Here is a 24,309-nt window from a genome sequence, read left to right as displayed (position 1 = left end):
GTATTTTTTCCCCTCAGATGATGTGCATGGTACATGTCCAAGTCACATGTGCCAGAGTTCCAGGAAGTAATGGGAGATGGATTCATCGGGCCTTAGAGAAAATAGCCACTTTGAGAGGAATGGGTAAGAAAAGAAAACTAAGGCATGCAAAGAATCAATAACCTGCAATTGTCTATAAATATCTATTTGGAGATGATCATTACTAAACTTTTCTAGAGGTGCCTATTGTTGTTTAACGATATATGTAAAGTTTCTCCTTAAGTGAGTTTTCCCAAGACATATTCATAGGTGGTAGGGCAGTATTTTTTGTAGAGATGTTCTACCAATGTGTTGCTTCCAGGTACCATAGATATACCTTTGTTATTCATGTAATTCCAAAGATGTAAGGCATAGGAGTTATTAAAAGTTGGTAAATTCTGCCAGACTTCATAGTACCGTCTCCACGCAGGATACGGGATGGGGTAGAAACGTTGAGGGTGAAAATAACTTATGTTTGAACACATGACATCATCCGTAGAGTTAAATACTGGCAAGCCGCACAATTTTTTGACAACACGTGTAACAACCCCTGGCCCTTGGTGTCCCCATATTTCCCCCCTGTAGTTCTCTACAAAGTTCTCCATAATCTTCCACGCCAACTGGTAATGTGAGGAGAGGCCAAAAACACCGCTACTAGTACCTGTGAAACCCTCAGTTCCTAGAAAATGGTCCTTGGGTATTGGGCGGAGTGAGATGACATCGGTATCCATGTAAATGCCACCGTATTTCCACACCAAGGAAAACCTACAGGCATCTGAGAGAACATGGATCCAGTAGATTTCTTTTTTAGGGTCTACCTGGTAATCAAGAAAAGTACAGCATAGCATGAGACCATAACATAACAACATTTCTTCACATTCAAAATACTACGTCAATTCACCTTTTTAGGGGCAGCTGCAGCATTACCACATACCTGCCATAGGCATGAGCTGTGGGCTGCTAAACTAGATAAAAGGGGAAGCAAGATACTTTCTTGTATAAATAGAGGTATAGACTCCAAAGACAGAGACATTATCTTGCCCCATACAAAGAATAAGTAAGACCTCATTCTGAATAATATACTTTGTGCGATCCGTTTTCTTCCGAATTGAAATTTAGACAAATTTTTAGAAATTGGGACATTTGGATGCATCCGAATTCCTGAATGAAAAAATAACGAATACGAGACCGCTATATACTGAGCTTTGGGTGATGGGAGGAGGTGAGAATATGTCCTCCTGTGACCCTAAAGAGAACTATGGGGAAAAACACTTACCCCATAGGTCTCCTTTAAGGTCATTGAGGAGGACAAGGTGGTACTCTTTGCTCCTAAAGTTTGACCACCACATATGGAAAAGCTTCCTAATATTAAGAACTGTGAGAATGTAGAACAAACTTCCACAGAGACACATGTTCAAAACTACAAAAACATTATAAAAAGTTTAATTGTTTTTTAAATGCACCAAATATGAAATGTCTATAAATTATTATAAAAGATAACCCGGTGGATTCATTACCCTGTGAGTATCTGATTGTCTTAGGTAATCAGGAAGTTTTTTCCCCCTGTAGGAGTAAGTTGGGCAATACTTTATAAAGAGGTTTTTTTTTTGCCTCCCTTTGGATCATCTTCAGGTTAGGGTTCTGAGGATGAAGGTTTTTATTTAATTATTTGTTTTTACTTTTGGGTGAACTACATGGACATGTGTCTTTTTCTCAACCTGACAAACCATGTAACTATATGTAAGGACCTGTGGACCTCTGGCGATGTTGGGGGACCATTTTTGCACTTGCTAGCAGTACTCCTTTTAAACAGTAATTACATTCCGGAATACCTCAGTGGCTGTAAAATATGCCACAGCGTGCCACATTCATCTTACGGGGATACACAAGTACTTATTCCCATCACAACTACTGCATGTTATTTTTTTGTGACTGATTTTTGCTTGAAAATGTTCTCTCTGTGAAGATGCTGCTTCCTGGCCTCTCCCTGCAGTTCTCTGTGGGGGCAGAGCTGATTAAAAGCCACACCATTCTCCACAAGTGCCTTCATACAGACTTCTCTTACAGAGAAGGGGAGGACGTGTTTCTGCCAGAGTCTGTTACTGATTGCTGAGTGCACTAGGTTGTATTCAGGCTCCCTGCATAACTGCTAGAGCAAAGTGTACATGACTGCATATCTATTTTTCTAGCTTCAGTTGGGATTAACGTAACCTGTAATGAGATAAATATGTAAGTTTCCATTGATCTTGTACACGCTCTTTGCTTTGATGTCAGGCTGACCTCTTAGCTTCAATATGTTGAATCATTACCTATGCACATGGCACTCCAACATGGCGGAGCGCAAGCGCAGAACGCGCCGGCGGCCAGGATGACCGCCACTCGTTCTCCAGTTTATTGTGCGGTTTCGGAGGCTCGTTGCCTCAGAATCTGAAACAGCATTAAAATCTGTTTCCTTTGATGAAACGAACAAAAATTTAGTTGGTGTCATAGCTTCTTCTATGCATTTTGGGAAGTTTTCTACTTAGTGTTCCTTTGAAACAAAAACCCCCATGATAAGAGGCTTTTGTAACCCTCAGGAACTAGTCTGAAGCCTATTGCGCCCTTAGAAACCACTAACTTCAACCAAATTCAAACTTTCCAAATTCAAGATTTCTTTAATGCATTTTTGGAAGTTTTTCTACTCAGTGTTCCTTTGAAAAAAAAAATTTAATAAGAGCTAATAAGAAGTTATTTTTGGCACACAAACATGTCTATGAGAGTTGAAAGAGGCTTCTGTAACCCTCAGGAGCTATTTTGAAGCCCATTGTGTCCTTAGAAACTACTAACTTCAACAAAATTCAAACTTTCCCCGTTCACTCAAATGTATTTTTACAAAAATCTCACAATTTTCAACAGGACTTTAGAGAACTGAAGACTCTCCATTTCTCTCATCTCTAGAAGCCATTGTATCTTCCTCAGGATGAGTTTACTTTAATACAACTATGAGATTGATGAGCCCTTTTAGCAGTAATATTATCCCGCTTTCCATCTACAAGCACCCAAATCTTCTTCCCCAATGGTACCCCACTTAGTCTCTAATGTACCTTATCAAACCAAGACTTAATCGGCGTGTTATTAAACAATTGGTCCATTCTGAGAGGGAAGAGGTAAACGTTGCCGAAAGGTGACAGGGTTGGAAATCGTTCTTTAGCTCTCTTCTCGTCTTCTTCTGTGATGATGTCCTCCAGTCCTTTCATGAAGAAGGCCACCGGTCTGTCGGGGTAGACTCGCGCAGCTGATTCAATAGCACACAACACCAGGGACGGCGGCTCCATTCTGTCCGTGGTCTCCACAAATAGGATTCCATTTCCTTTTCTTAGGATTGTTTTTGCACTGTTAGGATCGGAGGTTTCATTTTCTGACAAACTGAACATTCCATTACTTACTAAGTAATTGTGAATGAGGAATTTTGGAATGTAATGGTCTTTATATTCAAAAGAAATTTTCCCAATGTAGGCTATAGTCACTATCATCACTATTATAGCGAAGACTCTCAATGCTTTCAGCTTGGCCATGGAGAACAACAGCAGAGCTACAAGAAGAACAGACAGAAGTCATATTAAATATAAAGTTACTAAAGACAATCATAAGAACCTTATGGATAGATGAACATAAAGAAAATTCTGCGCTATGGAAGCTGTCTCAAAGTGATAAATATAAAAGATGAAAAGCTGCCGTGCTGATAATATAAATAGATTAGATCAAACAGACGCACTGCGCTAATCAACAATCATAATACGTGAATAATATAGTGCTAAATATCAAATAGATCACATATAACTGATATAATTAATAAATACTCATAAACAGTAAAACGTGTCTCTCATAGTAATATCTCCAGTAGAGATTAGGTCCAAATTGGTAATTAAAAGTCCACCATAAATTGATGCAAAAAAAAAAGTTAAAAAGTGCCAAGATATTAAAAAAACATAAGTGATAAGTCCTTCTTATAGCTGTAGTGTGCAAACTCCCGGTGGCTGTAAAAAACACCGCACTCACCAGACTTCCATATTTAACCCTTTCGCTGCCAAGCCCTCCAGAACATTTTTAGCTGGCCACGCCATTTTTGCAATTTTTTTCCTATTGACTTGATTTTCAACTGCTGGCTTGCTAGGGTTTGTAAAAGACCCCCCAAACCATATATTTTCTGAAAGCGCAGGCCCGGTAGAATAAAAAGATGGTGATACTAAATTTGTAGGCCCTGCGATAATTGCGCAAATGTTTCTCAAATTAATATTAAACCGATAAAAATACACAATTCAATTGTTAAAACACACCAAAATCAGTATCCGTGCACAAAAAAATTATTTTCTGACTAAATCTAAAAGATAAAACTGTATTGAGTTAATAAATAACAAATATTGCACAGGGGCGTGGCCAACTACCGATGTGAGAGGACGTGTATGCTTGGAGCGCCATCCTAGACCCGCCAACCTACAGCTATAAACAGCCCTTCATAGACCACATAATGAAGGAAAACAAGAAAAAGAAGAAATCGGGAAAGAAATCCTTGATTTCCCAACAAACGAACTCCTCGGCCTCGATCAAAGGATACTTTGACCGGCACGATCGGCAGGAGAAGGCCGCACGAGGCAAGATGGCGCAGGGAGCAAGTGACATGCTGCTGCACAGGATGTCATCCCCGGAGTCCCCATCGGAAGTCTGCACGCCGGACTCCCCTTCATCCGCCTCGGTGGAGACACGGGACTCTACCCCTCACCGTGAGGAGAAGGCAGATCCATGCCAGGGCCATGTTACGGTGCCGCCGGGAGGGGTGAGTGTACGGCCGGTCCGTGAGGCCGCTCTGGACTGGTCCCCTGCCAGCATGTCGCACAATACAGACCCCATCCAGCAAAGTGGACCCCGGGAGCCCCATCCATCTGCCCAGTCACTGCAGCTAGAGGCAGGAGGACATGAGAGGGAAGACCAGAGTGGACAAGATGAGCTCCACTTGCTAAGGGAGACTTCCCAGGAGACATACCCGAGGCCGCAACGCACGCCTAGAGCCAGGGACTCTAGTAAGGGCCGCGTCCATCGCCCGGATGTCTCGAAGACCGCGGCTCCCATGCACCAAGATGATTCAGATGGTGCTCTGCCCAGGCATCCCCATAAGCGCAAACCATCCCACACTTCTGCTGCATTCTCCTCCTCAGATGTGGAAGGTGAGGATTATACATCATGGCCGGAATGCATGCGGCATATCCCGACGAAACGTGACTTTCGTTTATTGATTCAGGAAGTCAGGGATACGTGTAAGTCGGAAATTCAAGTATTACACAATGACTTTAAACAATTGACCCAACGGGTTGAAGATATTGATGGGGATGAAGTGCAGACCAACAAAACTGACTTGTATCGCCTCCAGACTCAATACGTTGCACAAGCTGCGGTTATTAGAGATCTGCAACGTCATGTGGAAGACCTTGACAACAGAGGCCGCCGCAACAATCTTCGCATTAAAGGGCTACCTGAGGCAACAGGACCTGAAGATTTACATGCGGTACTGCAGTCATTTTTTTACAATATCCTGGGCTCCCCCTCCACCAACAAGATTGAAATTGACCGTGCTCATAGAGCTCTTCGTCCCAGAGGGTCATCCACTAACCCAAGAGATGTGATCTGTAGACTTCATCACTTTCCGGTGAAGGAAGAGATCCTTCAGAAAGCATGTAACCTGAGATCCCTGGAATTTGATGGAGCCCCTCTACAACTGTATCCAGATCTCTCATGGGTCACACTGCAACAGCGTAGATGTCTTCAGCCTCTGCTGACCCTATTGCGAGACAACGACATACAATATCGCTGGGGGTTTCCATTTAGCCTGACGGCACGACGAGATGGGAAAAGCGCTACTCTCAAGGTGCCGGAAGATCTACGATCCTTCTGCTCGGATCTACGCATCAACTGTCCCACCTTGCCTGGCTGGGATCCCCTACCTAAACTGGGCCCGGAACCGCTCTCTTGGCAAAAAGCTACTCCAGGGAGGAAGTATGTCCGCAAAGATGCCCCTTTTGATACTCCCTTCCGCAAATCAAGGGGTCCTCCGATGTCCACTCCACGACGTCAACGCTGAAGGAGTTATACTAATCGGAACGCTATTGACTATGAATTACGTATTTAGATACCACTATGTCTTAACATAAGGTTGACTAGACTTAGCTTAGGCTTCCTGAATGTGGTATAGGGAGATGAGACACATACATGCTTTTTAATAGCTCATCCCTGGGGAGTCAATAAAAGTCTCTTCTCCCTCGGGCTATACTTTTGTATTTATCCTATCTTACCTTAGCAAAAGTAGGGTAATGGCGGGTCAGGGAGCTAGCCCTAGCTGCTATACTCTCCTTTTCACTTACCCAGACCCTTCTCGTATTTGATCCACTACCCTTTCCCCTTCTCCCCCCCCTCCCCCCTTAACTCACGCAGGGGGTTAAATCACTGTGGGAACCCTTTTTTAGTGCGATTTCTCTCCAAATAGAAATAACTTGGGCAGATATTCACGCTATATTCCTACTAGAGTGTGGAGATGTACAATACCCCACCGACTTTGAAATGTTACCTAATATGTTCGTTTACTTACTGTTTAGTTATGTGTTTTTCACAGTTTTTTGCGATAGTTTCTTTTTACTGTTGATAGAATCCGACTTTTTGTTCCAGCTACTTACCTCATCTTCTCATCCGAGTCCGCAGCCACCTAGATCCTCATCAGCCTACTGGATGGTTCCGAGCCACACCCCACCTTACTTCTACTCTATGAACACCAGAGAGGTACCTGCTACTTTGCCGCACACACATCCACTTTCACTACTTATGCATAGCCTGTCGTCCCCTTACCCGCTATAATGAATAGATCACAAAATTGTAAATTACTCTCCCTTAATGTTAAAGGGCTCAACTCCCAAACTAAAAGTAGACATGTGCGATTCGTTTCGTTCCGAATCGAAATTCGGACGAATTTTCGGAAATTCGGACATTCGGATGTATCCGAATTCCGAATTACAGACATAACGAATGCAAACGAATCCGAATTTCCATTTCCGAAATTCGGTAGCGTTCGTACGAACGTTCGTTTCGTTTTCTGTTCTTATTCGTTTCTTATTCGTTTCTTATTCGTTTCGTTCGTTGGAGCAAAGTGACATTAGAGGAGAAAAATATTTTTTCCCCCTCAAATGTCACTTTTGCTGCAAACGAACGAAACGAATAAGAAACGAATAAGAACAGAAAACGAAACGAACGTTCGTACTAACGCTACCGAATTTCGTCCGAATCCAAATTCCGAATCCGAATTGACTTTCACACCCGAATCCTGAAAAACGAAATAACACAAATCCGAATTTAAAACGAAACGAAACTAAACGAATTTTTTGGCAGTGCACATGTCTAACTAAAAGGAACTTGGTATATAGAGACTTAAAAGAGGCTAAAGAAGATGTGGTCTTTTTGCAGGAGACACATTATACCCCCCAAAACTCTTTTAAATTCCTGACTTCCCTATACCCTAGGTCATACGCTGCTTCCTCTCTACATAAGAAAGCGGGAGTAGTGGTGCTTCTGAGGGATTCTTGTCCATTTAAACCAGTCCAGATACTGGTAGATAAACAAGGAAGGTATGTGATGTTATATGGAACATGGAATGATGTGCCGACTATCATCTGTAATGTGTATGCTCCTAATAGTAACCAAATTCAATTCCTTCAAAGAATATTCTCTAAATTTCAAAAATGGGACTACACATACTTGGTGGTAGGAGGAGATTTCAATCTACCATGTTCGATAGCCTTTGATCACATGAACCTCCTGGGTAGACCCCCTCCTAGAAACACTCTAGATCAATCCAAACGACTCCGTTGCTTGCTTCGGCAATATGATCTCATGGACTCCTGGAGGCTGTCGGAGAAGTGCTTCTCTTTTTTCTCTCCGGTTCACAACACCCATACCCGGTTAGATTACTTTTTTTATAAATATGCCAGTAATTAGGAACACGTTGGGTGCAGAAGTGGGAGTTATATCATGGTCAGACCATGCCCCCGTAGAACTCGTTATCCAGATAGATCACACCACTGTGAAACGCTGCCATTGGAGACTCAATGACGGCCTTCTTAAAGAGAACTCGACTCGTATTGAAGTGGAAAATGCGATTCAATCGTATTTCACCACTAACCTGGGATCTGTCTCGGATACCTCCATCCTATGGGAGGCCCACAAGGCTACCATTAGGGGCCACTTTATATTTATAAGAAAGACCGTCTATATAAAGTCGGTCGGCTGCAACAGTTGATAATAGCTGAGGAACATAAATTAGCCTCTAGACCCACTAAAACTACCCTATGTTTACTCATTGATCTCCGGGCTCAATTACGCCATCTTCTTATACACAAGACGGAGCAGTCAATGCGCTACCTTAAACAAAAGTACTATGAAAAAGGCAATAAGGCACATTCCATTCTAGCTCGCAAACTCAAAGAGGAGGCGGATCACAGGCGAGTGACAGCGGTGAGGGACACCAAGGGCGTGATTCAACAACACCCTGAGACAATAGCTACACTCTTTAAGGATTATTACGAGGGACTCTATAATATAGAGGGCCCTGCCTTCAATATGAAGGACGCCGCCTTGGGCTCCCGCATCGCACAATACCTTCGCTCTTGTGATCTACCCAAACTCGCCCCGGAGCAATTTTAGCTAACAGGCTGGCTCGTTTACTTCCTACTTTAATTCATACTGACCAAGTAGGGTTCCTTTTAAATAGGCAAGCAGGAGACAACACACGCAGGATTATTGACCTCCTAGACATCACGGAACGAAAGAAAGAAGCCACTCTTATGCTAAGCCTTCATGCCGAGAAAGCCTTTTGATAGGCTAGGCTGACCCTTCTTACATGCTGTACGGTCTCTTTACTCCACGCCCTCGGCATCTATTAAGTTACCGCATGCCACTTCTAAGACATTCCGCATAAGTAATGGGACTAGACAAGGGTGCCCACTGTCACCTCTACTATTTACCTTATGTATAGAATCCCTAGCATCAAACATACGATTGTCACCAGACGTGGTGGGGGTGACGGCTCGGAGCCAACAGTTTAAAGTAGCATTATTTGCTGATGATATCATTCTCACGCTGACTCGACCCTTGTTGTCGGTTCCTAACTTACATGTATTACTAAAAAGGTATGCTGACCTTTCAGGTTATAAATTGTTTTGTTTTTTTTGTTTTTTGGTATGTGAGAAAACTTTATTTCATGAAAAAATTTCCTGCAGCTCTTTGATTTTTACAAACTCTGTGCACAGCATTAAGACACTGTTTTACAAAATTTCCATTTAATTATGAAAAACACAACCCATATAGGAAAATATTTTTTAAATGTTTAATGACTGATATCTTTACAGTTTAATCTTTCTTTGCTGCAGCCTTTCTCATGGCAGCCAACACATTGCTCAGTTCTTCTCTCTTTCTCTTAGCCCGGATGTGAGTTCCAATCCTTTTCTTTATGAACTTAAGAGCTCTTTTGTCCTTTGACACTTTCAGCAACTCCATACCAGCTTATGAAAAAAATTGGAAAGCTTGGAATGATATACAGGTGAAACTCGAATAATTAGAATATCGTGCAAAGTTCATTTATTTCACTAATGCAACTTATGCTGTGAAACTAATATATGAGAGAGACTCATTACATGCAAAGCAAGATAATTCAAGCCGTGATTTGTCATAATTGTGATGATTATGGCTTACAGCTAATGAAAACCCCAAGAACCCCAAATCCACAACCTCAAAAAAGTAGATTATTACATGCAATCAATAAAACAAGGATTGTACATAGAACAATATCGGACCTCTGAAAAGTACCAGCATGCATATGTACTCAGTACTTGGTTTGGGCCCCTTTTGCAGAAATTACTGCAATTACTTTTGCACGATATTCTAATTATTTGAGTTTCACCTGTAGAATCCTCAGTCCTCTGACAAACCGGATAGGTCTAAAAGAGTTGGAAGTGTATACTTGAATTTAAATCCTTGCATATTTCACACTTGAATTTCAGTGTCTAACTGTCAATCCATATAGAAAAAGTTTTTATTTTATTTACTGTTAATAACCTGGAATATAGAGGAAGTTGGTTTCAGGACGTGGAAAGGGTCGATCTGTCCTGAATGGATGAGGGGACTGGAGGGAAGGTGATATCTTTACTTTAGATTGCAATGAGTCGGATTCTACTCTCTACTGTTCTTTTACTTATATAGATTTGTTACTATATGGTTTTTTTTCTTTTATATATACATAGGAAAGTCTACTGAGATCATAGCATACACTGCATTCACCCTTGTCATTGAACCGTGGACACTATATATCCTTAAGAAGTGCTTGTCTTTTAGAAATATAATATTCTCTTTAACTATGCTTAACACGGATTGCATGTTTTACTTTTGTGCTAGGATAATGTACATGGTGTGCACCACAATATGTGTGTGTTATGTGGGGGGAGGGAGGGGTTGTGCTTTTTTTTATTAGTTTTTTTTACACATTTTTTATTTTATTTTTAAATCATTTTATTTTGTTTTACATTTTTTAATTTTATTTTTAATTTTTTAATTTTTTTACATTTGTTGTTTGTCCTCTCTGGGGAACGGATACGTTTTTTAAACGACCACACCTGAACAGGAAGCTTTCTTGTGAAAGTGCACAGAGTGAGTGGAGGAGGAAGTTCCTATTGCGGGTGCAGGAGCAAACGTTCACTGTGATTGCGATCCGGGATTGTTATGCCTCTTTGAATATGGAAGTCTGGTGAGTGCGGTGTTTTTTACAGTCACCGGGAGTTTGCACACTACAGCTATGAGAAGGACTTATCACTGATAGTTTTTTAATATCTTGGCACTTTGTCACTTTTTTCCTTTTTTTTTTTTTGCATCAATTTATGGTGGATTTTTAATTACCAATTTGGACCTAATCTCTACTGGAGATATTACTATGAGAGACACGTTTTACTGTTTATGAGTATTTATTAATTATATCAGTTATATGTGATCTATTTGATACTTAGCACTATATTATTCACGTATTATGATTGTTGATTAGCGCAGTGCGTCTGTTTGATCTAATCATAAGAACCTTATTGGGCCAGTGCAACGGGACAAGAGGATGATGTATCACTGTATGCAGTATGTTTTTTTCCTGGGTGTATCTAAACCTAAGAATAAAAATAAAGACTGGGGAGGGGCAAGACTGGTACAAGACAACAGAAGGGCAACAGTGCAGTGTCTAGGAGTAATGTCTAGGAGTAACCAGGCCCGGATTCCCCACAAGGCCACCGAGGCCAGGCCTCCAGGGCGGCAGCGGTGTGGAATCCCCCGAAGGCCGGAAAATACAGTTCCGGGTGCCGGGCGGTAAGTTGCTTTCTACATTTAGTCCTGATCCTGCCATCCGGTTGCCATTCTCCGTTGATGGGGGGTGGGGGTTGGCGGGGAGGGGGATGCATTGTGGAACCTGGCCTTGGGGCGGCAGGGAGAGTAAATCCGGCCCTGGGAGTAACCCTGTATGTGTAACGGCATTATACTACAAATCCCCAATGCATCCACATAAGTGCCGCTCCAATGGCGACCTCCAACTAGGAAAATCTGTGTCATGTACGGCCGTACTGATGAAAAATAAATATGTTTTCACTCATCTGTTTGAAACGGAAAGTCAATGAAATCCTTTTCCCATTGGATACAACGGCCTAAACAATGTTTCTGCTTGGTCTTGAAAACCGTCTCCATGCACCATCCAGTCATCAGCAGTCACTGGAGATCTCACACCATGAGGGGAAGAAGCTATCCACGCTACTCCCTTTAGTGAACACGTATTTATCTTTCATCAGTACGGCCGTCACATTTTGCTCATCGGTGGGATCTCTTAGGCCCCGTTTTGCATGTTTAAATCTTTTCTTTGTGTTTTGTAGTTAAACAGATTGTTGGTTCACTGTATTTAAGTCTTAAAGGAGAACTATGGGGTTAAGGCTTTTCCCCATAGTTCTCCTTACGGTAACGGGAGGACACAAACTAGCGTCCTCCCATCACCCTAGGCTCAGTATACCGCGAGCTGTAGCTTGCGGTATACTGAGACGCCGCAGCTGAAGCGGATCCCGACAATTGTGCCGGGATCCGCCCAACTGCGTGACTGACAGCTGGCTCTGCCTATCTAGAGGCAGAGCCAGCTGTACCCGCCCCCTCCCTCGTCCGTTCCGCCAGTCAGCGCTGGAGGATCGGAGCGGGGAGGGGAGAATCCAGCCCCTCCCCAGTCACGGCAGAGAGCCGTGACAGGATCGTGAAGTGAACGAACGCCGGTATATGTTCGCTCACCTCCCGATCTACTGAGCCGACCTGTGACAGTCTCATTGTCACAGGTCGGCTAGAACTATGAGGAGGAGTGAAAAGAAGTCACCGCATAGTTCTCCTTTAATACTATATACCAATACATTTCTGTTATTGTGTTGAGCTCAAAAATCTCATGATTGAATCCTCAGAACCATATACTTGTAAGTGTGAATTCTTATATAGCGGTTCATAACTTAAACTAGTAATTTGGGTAACATAATACAAGTAATTGCAAACCCCAATCCCTCATTTGTATATAATTGCAGCTTACCCATCCTTACATTTGGTAGCTGCATTGGTTTTATTTATTTTTTTTCAAGCTAAAACTCACACACACTCACACACTCACCTCCTAGAGAAGTGTCTTGTAGTCCTAACAGTCCATATTAGAAGTCACCAGCACTCGGTGATGTGTGCAAGGAGGAAAGCACTTTTTTATTAAATGGTCACATGCGTCAGACAGCCAAACCTGTAGTCCTAACACACTTCCTATCCTATCCTGGGATAACACAGCTACTGCTCTATAGACATCCATCTGCAGACTCGTCTAACCTGTTAAAGGAAATGACAATTGTGCTTTATGGAAAGGAGGAAATCTTCTCTAGATATTATTATTGCTTGGAGTAATTCTGACAACGGATCAATTGTGTGTCTTCCAACAAAAATATATACACATACAGCTCACCCCCTGCCATGGTTACAACGCTGCAAGGTTATTTCAGGTAGAGTGGACTGTATCTGTACCCTAATGTAACTTTACAAGAATAAATTCCTGACAGATCACAATATACAGCAACAGCCGAGAAGGTTCCATCCACTGCAGGCAGGAGGAAGCTTTTCCTCTGAGCAAACATCGGCTCAAGTAGTAGATGATGGCCTTGAAACTCCAACACTAACCTTTCCTGTAACCCTAACACTAACCCTCCATGTAACCCCAACACTAACCCTCCCTGTAACCCCAACACTAACCCTCCCTGTAACCCCAACACTGATCCTCCCTCTAACCCCAACACTAACCCTCCCTGTAACCCCAACACTGACCCTCCCTGTAACCCCAACACTATCCCTCCCTATAACCCCAACACTGACCCTCCCTGTAACCCTACCACTAACCCTCCCTGAAATCCTCACTAACCTTCCCTGTAACCCTAACACTAACCCTCCCTGTAACCCGAACATTAACCCTCTCTGTAAGCCTAACACTAACCCTCCCTATACTCCTAACCCTCCCTGTAACCCTAATTCTAACCTTTCCTGTAACCACAACAGTAACCCTCCCTGTAACCCTTATCCTACCTGTAACCCTAACACTACCCCCTCCCTGCTACACTAACACTAACCCTCCCTGTGACCCTAACACCAACCCTCCTTGTAACCCCAACACTGACCCTCCCTGTAACCCTAACACTAACCTGTAACTCTATCACTAACCCTCTATATAACCCCAACACTAACCCTCCCTGTAACCCTAACACTAACCCTCCCTGTAACCCCAACGCTGACCCTCCCTGTAACTCTAACCCCAACACTAACCATTCCTGTAAACCTAGCAGTAGCCCTCACACTAACCTCCACATTATTCCTCCCTGTAACCTTAACACTAAACTTCCTTTATGTGAACTTGTTTGCACTCACCTCTCCAGCCCCGGGACCATCAGTGCCAAACACCAGACTTCTGAGTCACTAGATCCCAGAGACGGAGTCTGCTGCTTCAGCCTCTCTGGCTTCAGTTAAACATCCATCACAATACTCCTCATACATCAGAATTGTCCAGTGTACAGCCGACTGAACATTCCATGTACAAGAAGCTAGCACAGGGGAACAATAATCTAATATAGGTCATCAGTAGAAGACACAAGATAGACTTCTAAGAAGGAACACAAGGTGAATGTTCTCGGCAATGATAAGGAACGGAGGTAACGCAGACTCACCTAACCTGTGAAGGGGAAATGGTGAATGTACGGAAAGAAGGAGATACATAAAAACAATGTCTCTAACTAATTCCATCACATGATGATTGTGTTTCCTCTTTGGAAGGTTATTGGCATTGAGCTCACAACCCTCAAGGAGCTTGTCATTCTGCAATGCACACCTAGCCAATGCCTGAGGCCAGGATGACACCTTGCTGGGGCTATTCAAGAGGATCCTCAGCCATGTAAATACATTTACATCTTTACTTCTCAATGAAACTGAAGGAACACCAGGGCCCAGTCACAAGTGAGACCGCTGCGACCATGGTAATTTCGCCTGCGCCTAGTACCGGGACATTTTCACTGGTGCATCCCTACATAATAATATAATATATTATGCAGAGCAATCCCCTCTCTTCAATCCCTGGTGAATTACAGGACGTGCAGCAGCTCTGGCAGTGTGCCACCAAGAGAATCCATATACCTAAAGAGATAGGGGTTGAACACAGAAGTAAAGGAGCCTTCTAGGCGTGTCCATTAATGTCAAAGCATTTTCATTATGCCTGGATCTCTCAAGGACTTCAGTGACTAAAGAGATGTCTTCACACTGTGTGCAAAGACTGCAAGTAGGCCTTCCATGTGAATGAAAACTGTTGTTCCTCAACAAAACAAAACAGAGCAAAACTATGGTCTACTCTACTTTTCTTCAAGCTGAATCATACGCTTTATCATCTTTATTGCCATGGAGGAAATAAGGATAATGTGATGTTTCCCTTCATAACACAGGTGAATTTGGCATGAGTTATAATAGATAAGTTTCACCTAAGGGGGTGAGGAGCTTTTCTATTGAGAGTGAAGCACAGTTGGAAGCACAGAGGTGGATAATAAACTGGAAGTGTTTGGAAAGCGGATTAAAGGAGATCTTTTACACAAACTGCACTGGAGAATACTGGGCACTTCTCATGTACCTGATGGGGAGACTGACCACGTGAAGAGGCTTCCCTTGCACCTCGTGTCCTGAGGCCTCTGGAGGTGGAGATAGAGACCTGGCGGACAGCGAGTGGCACGGGTGCCAGTGGTGTTGAAACCGTGCAAGCAGAAGGTTGCTTCTGTGGCTGAGCTGGGGTAATCCAGAAATCAGGGTCAAAGCAAGCCGAGGTCAAACCAGGAGAGCGTAGACGGTAGAGAGGGATGAGGCAGAGACAAGTCTAGTTATCAGTCCAAGGTCAGTGGCAGGCATTGAGCAAGAGTAGTCGAGGCAAGGTATCGGGTCCAAAATCCAGGAGACAGGCAGTTCACAGGGACAGGTAAACACAGGATACTGAATTACAGGGAGGGGCTGAAGACAATCCAGCAATTTTTTAGGCCACGTTTAAATAGGGAAGTGGAACGATTAATCGCGTCACTTCATGGAGAACTATGGGGAAAAACACTGACCCCATAGTTCTCCTTTAAGCCCTCAAATGGCTGGTGTCATAGCTTATCACATGTGTAGCACTTTAGCAACTTCAATCCAAGAAGAGACTAAGATGGCACCTTTCTGGGCTTTAAAGGATAGGAGGGTTCTGCTTTAAATGAGCTACATAATCTGTGTTTTTAAAGTGGACCATTGCCCCCTTTGACTTAAAATCACATCAGCATTCAGCTCAACATGCTGATATGAAACCATCTTACATTCAAGAAACCATATTTTTTATTTTACTTACAATTACTGTTTTTCTACTTCCTCGTCCTCTTAGGCATCAGTGATATATGTCTGTGAAGGTTCTCATTCATCCAGGTCATGGTATATCTGTAAAAAAAATCTGTCAAGGCAACTGGACTTGTATTTTTCTTGAAGACGTTTCACTGGACATCCGACCAGCTTCCTCAATTCCGAATGACTTGTACAAAAAAATGTATCTGGGAATAAATTTGGTGAATGTCGCTCCAATCCACATAATCTGTAAATGTTGATTGCATTTGCAAAATTAGAGTCTTGGAGGTGTTATTAACCAATAACATCAAGTTTACACTGGATCACCCTGGGACAGGAAGTGCCAGCAACTACAGAGGAGTCAGCGCTGGATCGGAGACCCGCCGCACCGCTGGAGGGACAGATGAAAACATCAGGAAAGAAGAAGATCGGATTAGGAGACATCAGTTAAGGTAAGTGCTGGCATTTACATTGGGGGAGGGGGAAAACATTTACTTTAATGTCACTTTAACCACTTCCGGGCCGCAGTATGTCTATAGACGGCGGCCTGCAGAAGTGGGTAAAACTTCTGCTCCGGCAGCCGTGCTCTTGGTACTGCTTTTAACAGCAGGCGATTGCTGTGTAACTTACAATTGATCTGGTGTCTAAACAGCCGCCGGATCGTTTGTACCGTGTGGTACACCCGCAACGGCCACTGGGTAGGTGGGTCTCCCCGCAATGATCAGAGAGAGATTCAGCCGCTTCCAGCCGCTGATCTCTCCTCCGATCACTGGACGCGGAAGTGCTGTGTATTACATCACTTCCGGTGTCACTGTACACAGTCTCTGGCTCTCAGAGCCAGGATAAGAACCTGGGAAAATCAGATATCGGCTTCCTCTGCTTGTTTGGGGTCTCTAGGTGACATTAGGGGTCTAAAAGACCCCTGATGCCTCCATAAAGAGGACCTGTCACACCCTATCTGCTATTACACAGGGTGCTTGTTAGTCCCCTATGTAATACCAATAGGGTTAATGTGCAAAATAAAGTGTTTAAAAATGAATGTAACATTAAAAAAAATTAAAAAATGGGAAAAAAAATGTTTAAGTCCCCCGCCCGTAGCGCCTACGTGCGAAAAACGACAATTGTGCTGAACATGTTACATATCGCCTCGAACGTCGTAGTGAGAGCAATAATGCAATTTTTCTGCCGATACAGCAACGCATCCCTGCTTTCTTTATTCCCCGCTGGCGCTGCTCAGTGTCCCAGCGGGGAGGATAGAAAGTGAGAAGCGGCCGAGCGCTGTGGGAGGATTGTGCTCTTGCACCAGGGCCCTTTGTTCCTTAGGTCCGCCACTGCTCTACAGCACCGGGCAGAGAAAATTCCCACTTTATACCTACATCTAAAGGAAAGAGATCACTCCTCTGAAGACAGTCAAGTACACATCCTAGACAGGGAGGAGGACTGGTTCTAAAGAGGTGTGAAAGAGGCTATTTGTGTAAAAATGGAGAAGCCAAGATTGAATAGAGGTGGTGGGTGAGACATCTATTGTCTGCCACATACAATGCTGTTTTAACACCTCTCTCTGGGCAGGTTAATAACACCTCCCAGATTCCAATTATGCAAATGCTATAAACACCTGGTTGTGACCAACAGATTATGTGGATTGGAACGACATTCACCATATTTATTCCCAGATATTTTTTTGTGCAAGTCATTCTGAATTGAGAAAGCTGGTCGGATGTCCAGTGAAACTTCCAGTTGCCTTGACTGATTTTTTTTACAGATACATCAGTGATGTAGCCCATGCCTACGAGCTGCATCCTGGAAAGGCTACATCAGCTGGGAAATCTCATTTGTAACCTGCAAATTCTCGCAAGATCTCAGGGAAATGTATTTTTCCCCCCTCAGATGATGTGCATGGTACATGTCCAAGTCACATGTGCCAGAGTTCCAGGAAGTAATGGGAGATGGATTAATTGGGCCTTAGTAAAAACAGCCAGTTTGAGAGGAATGGGGAGGAAAAGAAAACTAAGGCATGCAAAGAATCAATAAGGTCTCTTTCACACCTAGGCGTATTGCATATGCGTGTCTGTCGCGCGACCGTCGCACGTTTTTTTATTGCAATTCGCGGTAAAAAAAGTCGTGCGACCGTCGTGCGTTTCCGAAGGCTACTTGGCTGTAGCCCAATGGAAACGCGCAACAAAACGGCCCAAAGTAGTACCTGTACCTTTTCAGGCGTGGGCCGTTTTGTAGCGCGTTAGGGACGGGCGGAAATACGCTAAGGTGGGAACCAGACCATTGAATACAATGGGATTTATATTTTTGAGCGTTTTGTAGAGCGTTCGTCGAGCGTAGAACGTGCTACAAAACGTTCAGGTGTGAACGAGGGCTAACCTGCAATTGTCTATAAAAATCTGTTTGTAGATGATCATTACTAAACTTTTCTAGAGGTGACTATTGTTGTTTAACGATATATGTAAAGTTTCTCCTTAGGTGAGTTTTCCCAAGACATATTCATAGGTGGTAGGGCAGTATTTTTGGTAGATATGTTCCACCAATGTGTTGCTTCCAGGTACCATAGATATACCTTTGTTATTCATGTAATTCCAAAGATGTAAGGCATAGGAGTTATTAAAAGTTGGCAAAATCTGACCGGACTTCATAGTACCGTCTCCACTCAGGATACAAGATGGGGTAGAAACGTCGAGGGTGAAAATAACTTATGTTTGAACACATGACATCATCCGTAGAGTTAAATACTGGCCAGCCGCACAATTTTTTTACAACACGTGTAACAACCCCTGGCCCTTGGTGTCCCCATAAGTCCCCCCTGTAGTTCTCAACAAAGTTCTCCATAAACTGCCACGCCAACTGGTAATGTGAGGAGAGGCCAAAAACAGCGCTACTAGTAGATGTGGAAGTCTCATCTGCTAGAAAATGGTCCTCGGGTACTGGGCGAAGTGAGATGACATCGGTATCCATGTAAATGCCGCCGTATTTCCACATCATGGCAAACCTACAGGCATCTGAGAGAACATGGGTCCAGTAGATTTCTTTTTTACGGTCTACCTGGTAATGAAGAAGAGTACAGCATAGCATGAGACCATAACATAACAACATTTCTTCACATTCCAAATACTACGTCAATTCACCTTTTTAGGGGCAGCTGCAGCATTACCACATACCTGCTATAGGCGTGAGCTGTGGGCTGCTAAACTAGATAGAAAGAGCAAGCAAGATACTTTCTTGTATAAATAGAGATATAGACTCCAAAGACAGAGACATCATCTTGCACCCCACAAAGCATAAGTAACACCGCATTTTGAATAATATACTTTGTGCGATCCGTTTTGTTCAGAATTGAAATTCACACAAATTTGGGAAAATTTGGACATTCGGATGGATCCACATTTCTGAATGAAAAAATAACGAATACAAACATGGTGCTCTGTAGCCACACCATTCTTCACAAGTGTCTTCACGCAGACTTCTATTACAGAGAAGGGGAGGAGGTGTTCCTGCCCCGATCTGTTACTTGAGTGCTGACTGCTAAGCGCACTACTTTGTATTCAGGCTCCCTGCATAACTGCTAGAACAAAGTGTACCTGACTGCATATACATTTTTCTAGCTTCATTTGGGCTTTAACGTAACCTGTAATGAGATAACCAGGCAAGTTTCCATTGTTCTTGTACACGCTCTTTGCTTTGATGTCAGGCTGACCTCTTAGCTTCAATATGTTGAGTCACTACCTATCCATTTTGGGACGTTTTTCTACTTAGTGTTCCTTTGAAATAAAAACCCCACGAAAACAGGCTTCTGTAACCCTCAGGAGCTATTTTGAAGCCCATTGCGCCCTTAGGAACCACTAGCGTCAACCAAACTCAAACTTTACAAATTCAAGATTTCTGTTATGCATTTTGGGAAGTTTTTCTACTTAGTGATCCTTTGAAATAGTTTTTTTATAATAAGGGGTTATTTTTGCACAAAAACATGTCTATGAGAGTTGAAAGAGGCGTTTGTAACCCTCAGAAGCTATTTTGAAGCCCATTGTGTCCTTAGAAACCACTAACTTCAACCAAATTCAAACTTTCCCCGTTCACTCAAATGTATTTTTACAAAAATCTCACAATTTTCAACTTTGGAGAACTGAAAACTCTCTATTTCTCTCATCTCTAGAAGCCATTGTATCTTCCTCAGGATGCGTTTACTTGAATATAACTACGAGATTGATGAGCCATTTTAGCAGTAATATTATCCAGCTTTCCATCTACAAGCACCCAAATCTTCTTCCCCAATGTTACCCCACTTAGTCTCTAATGTACCTTATCAAACCAAGACTTAATCGGCGTGTTATTAAACAATTGGCCCATTCTGAGAGGGAAGAGGTAAACGTTGCCGAAAGGTGACAGGGATGGAAATCGTTCTTTGGCTCTCTTCTCGTCTTCTTCCGTGATGATGTCCTCCAGTCCTTTCATGAAGAAGGCCACCGGTCTGTCGGGGTAGACTCGGGCGGCTGCTTCAATAGCACACAACACCAGGGACGGCGGCTCCATTCTGTCCGTGGTCTCCACAAATAGGATTCCATTTCCTTTTCTTAGGATTGTGTTTGCACTGATGGGATCGGAGGTTTCCTTTTCTGACAAACTAAACATTCCATTAGGTACTAAGTATTTGTAAATTAGGAATTTTGGAATGTAATGGTCTTTATATTCAAAAGAAATTTTCCCAATGTAGGCTATAGTCACTATCATCACTATTATAGCGAAGATTCTCAATCCTTTAAGCTTGGCCATGGAGAACAACAGCAGAGCTACAAGAAGAAGAGACAGAAGTCATGTTAAATATAAAGTTCATATTTACTAAAGGCAATCATAAGATGACCACCGATCACCGGGACCGATGTGCTGCCTCACAGCCTCCGCCATGCAACAAGGTAAGCAGGAGAGGGGGCTCTAAATTGTATTTTATACGTATCATTACATGCGGTGTGCAGGCGTTTAGATGGAGCTGCTGTCACCTTATCATTATCTTGAATGGATGATGCTTGTAAACACCAGATTAGGGATTTCTGCTGCAGTAAAATGCAAGTTTCTGATGCAGGAATCCCTAATCGCACCTAAACCTACAGATATGAAAGGGGCCTTCTTGTGTGTATATTGGTGTCTGTGGTACCATACCGGATATTGTTGGAATGTACAACATTTTCATGTACGAAAGCTGCCGAACAGCTATCTTCAAGATATTTTGTAGTATGAAATTTGGCAAGCGGCCCCCATGAGAGAAGAAAATGTGTTGATTGGCCCCTGAGACGGAAGAGGCGGGGGGCGAAGATGGAGGAGGCGGAGCTCCAGTTGGGCAGCTGAGATGACAAGGAGGCCGTGTTGGACACCGAGGATGAGGAGGCCGCCCAGTCGGGTGCGGAGGACAAGGAGGCCGTGTTCCAAAGAGGTCAGGCAGTGCAAGGTAAGAGGACTGTGCTGTCAGAGCCCAGCATAGATTCTGCACAGTACACCAAATAGTCTCAGGTGATCGAGTTTTGTCTTGCCTAGGGAAGCCCCAAACCAGAATACACCACTGGCAACAGGACAAGAAGATGATGTATCGTGGTACGTGTTTTTTCCTGGGTAACCTAAGAATTAAAATAAAGAAATATATTGCAGCTTACCAATCCTTACATTCGGTAGCTGCATCGGTTTTATTTTTTTCTTAAGCTAAAACTTATGTCTATCTTTTAGACCCTGTTTCATGTTACAACCATATTCAGGGTGCAATAAGAACATGGTTACATTATAACACCCCCTCCCCACACACACACACACACCTCCTTGTAACCTTAACACTAACCCTTCATGTAACCCTAACACTAACCCTCCCTGTAACCCTAACACTAACCCTTCCTGTAACCCCAACACTAACCCTTCATGTAACCCAAACACTAACCCTCCATGTAACCCCAACACTAACCCTTCCTGTAACCCTAACACTAACCCACCCTGTAACCCCAACACTGACCTTCCTCGTAACCCCAACACTAACCCTCCCTGTAACAACAACACTGACCCTCCCTGTAATCCTAACACTAACCCTCCCTGTTACTCTAACACTAACCCTCCCTGTAACCCCAACACTGACCCTCCCTGTAACCTCAACACGAACCCTCCCTATAACCCCAACACGAACCCTCCCTATAACCCCAACAATAACCTTCCCTGTAACCCCAACACTGACCCTCCCTGTAACCCCAACACTAGCCCTCCCTATAACACCAACACTAACCCTCCCTGTAATCCTAACACTAACCCTCCCTGTAACCCTAACACTAACCCTCCCTGTAATTCTAACACTAAACCTCCCTGCAACCCTAACACTAACCTTCCCTGTCATTCTAACACTACCCCTCCCTTTAACCCGAAAATCTAACACCCTGTAACCCCAAACATTGACACTCCCTGTAACTCTAACACTAACCATCCCTGTAATCCTAACACTAACCCTCCCTATAACCCGAACACTAACCCTCCCTATACCCCTAACCCTCCCTGTAACCCCAACACTAACCCTCCCTGTAACCCTAACACTAACCCTCCCTGTGACCCTAACACTAACCCTCCCTGTGACCCTAACACTAACCCTCCCTGTGACCCTAAAACTAACCCTCACTGTAATCCGAAGACTAATTTTTCTTGAAACCCCAACACTGACACTCCAAGAACTCCAGCACTTCGATTACACTAAATTCTACACTATCACTGTATTCGTAACAGTCGTCCTCACACTAACATTCACTGTAACCCTCTCTGTAAATCTAACACTACATCTCCCTGTAACCCTAACCCCAGCCCTCCTTTTAACCCCAACACTAACCAATCCTGTAAACCTAGCAGTAGCCCTCACACTAACCTGCATTTTAATCCTCCCTGTAACCTTAACACTAAACTTCCCTTATGTGAACTTGTTTGCACTCACCTCTCCAGCCCCGGGACCATCAGCGACAAACACCAGCCCTTTGAGTCACTAGATCCCAGAGACGGAGTCTGCTGCTTCAGCCTCCCTGACTTCAGTTAAACGACCTTCACAATACTCCTCATATATCAGAATTGTCCAGTGTACAGCCGACTGAACATTGCATGTACAAGAAGCTAGCACAGGGGAACAATAATCTAATATAGGTCATCAGTAGAAGAAACAAAATAGACTTCTAAATAGGTGCACAAGGTGAATGTTCTCGGCAATGATAAGGAACGGAGGTAACGCAGACTCACCTAACCTGTGAAGGGGAAACGCCAAGTGCGCAGTGTGGAAAGAAGGAGATACATAAAAACAATGTCTCTAATTAATTCCATCACATGATGATTGCGTTTCCTCTTTGGAAGGTTATTGGCATTGAGCTCACAACCCTCAAGGAGCTTGTCATTCTGCAATGCACACCTAGCCAATGCCTGAGGCCAGGATGACACCTTGCTGGGGCTATTCAAGAGGATCCTCAGCCATGTAAATACATTCTGCAACCACACCCAGGTCTGTTACTTAAAGAGCATCCCCACTTCTGTACATTTCAAGGATTTTAACAAACCTTGTTGCCGATTCCTACCTCCTTCTGTTCTCAACCAGTGGAGCAATTGAAACATAAACAAAACAAATCCCAAGTACGACTTTAGGCACCAAAAAATATCTCATAATCTGAGCCAAATATAATAATGGTTCATAAAATGATTTTTGTTCAATATTTGGTGCAACAGAGGTGTGCAATAGTGCACCAAGAAGATGATGGCGCAAGACAACGCAGCCACCGTTGGACACACTGATAGGAGGTGAGCTCTCCTGTCTTTGCAATTTTACATTGAGGAACATTATTCTGAAATTGTTGGACACATTTTGGGCGCAGCTTTTCACAGATTGGTGAACCTCGGCCCATCTTTACTTCTGAGACACCCTGGGGGTGATTTACTAACCAAAACACACACACGCACCAGGTGCGTGTGCATTTTTACACAGCAAAACGTATTTATCAACCAAACACGAGCAACGTGTCACATTTTCACGCCGTCATGGCGCGTTTTTATGTATTCACGCATGTGCGCGTCATGTAGCATGCGCCATAGGCTACACGCCGCTCTAATAGCGGCATGCAAGTCTCTAAAAGCATATTTCCAATAATGCCATATATGGAAAAATCATACACATGATGCATATATAATGCTACTTCACAGTTTAGACAAAAATGGTTAGCTCATGCATTTACATTCCTGCATTCATCAACGCAAGCAACACAACATAGAGCTAATTTACACAACATCACCTTGCAATTCATGCAGGGCTTTGCA

General features: G+C 43.3%; 1 protein-coding gene and 1 pseudogene across 1 annotated transcript; both read right to left on the bottom strand.

Annotated features, from left to right (window-relative positions):
• Nucleotides 1-257: 257 nt before the first annotated feature.
• LOC108800893 (alpha-1,4-N-acetylglucosaminyltransferase-like) lies at nucleotides 258-4,476 on the bottom strand. The gene is made up of 3 exons (XM_018572875.1): nucleotides 4,443-4,476; nucleotides 3,102-3,589; nucleotides 258-836 (listed from the first exon to the last, which is right to left on the bottom strand). Exons 1-3 carry the CDS (start codon nucleotides 4,474-4,476, stop codon nucleotides 258-260), a joined length of 1,101 nt encoding a protein of 366 aa, XP_018428377.1.
• A 13,997-nt stretch (nucleotides 4,477-18,473) lies between these two features.
• Nucleotides 18,474-24,309, bottom strand: part of LOC108800892 — a 10,728-nt pseudogene continuing 4,892 nt past the window's right edge.

The sequence above is a fragment of the Nanorana parkeri genome, unplaced genomic scaffold (assembly GCF_000935625.1).
Source record: "Nanorana parkeri isolate BGI_ZX_2015 unplaced genomic scaffold, ASM93562v1 scaffold2155, whole genome shotgun sequence".
Lineage (NCBI taxonomy): Eukaryota > Metazoa > Chordata > Amphibia > Anura > Dicroglossidae > Nanorana > Nanorana parkeri.
Note: the sequence above shows the minus strand (reverse complement) of the source record. Positions and strands in the feature narration are given on the sequence as shown.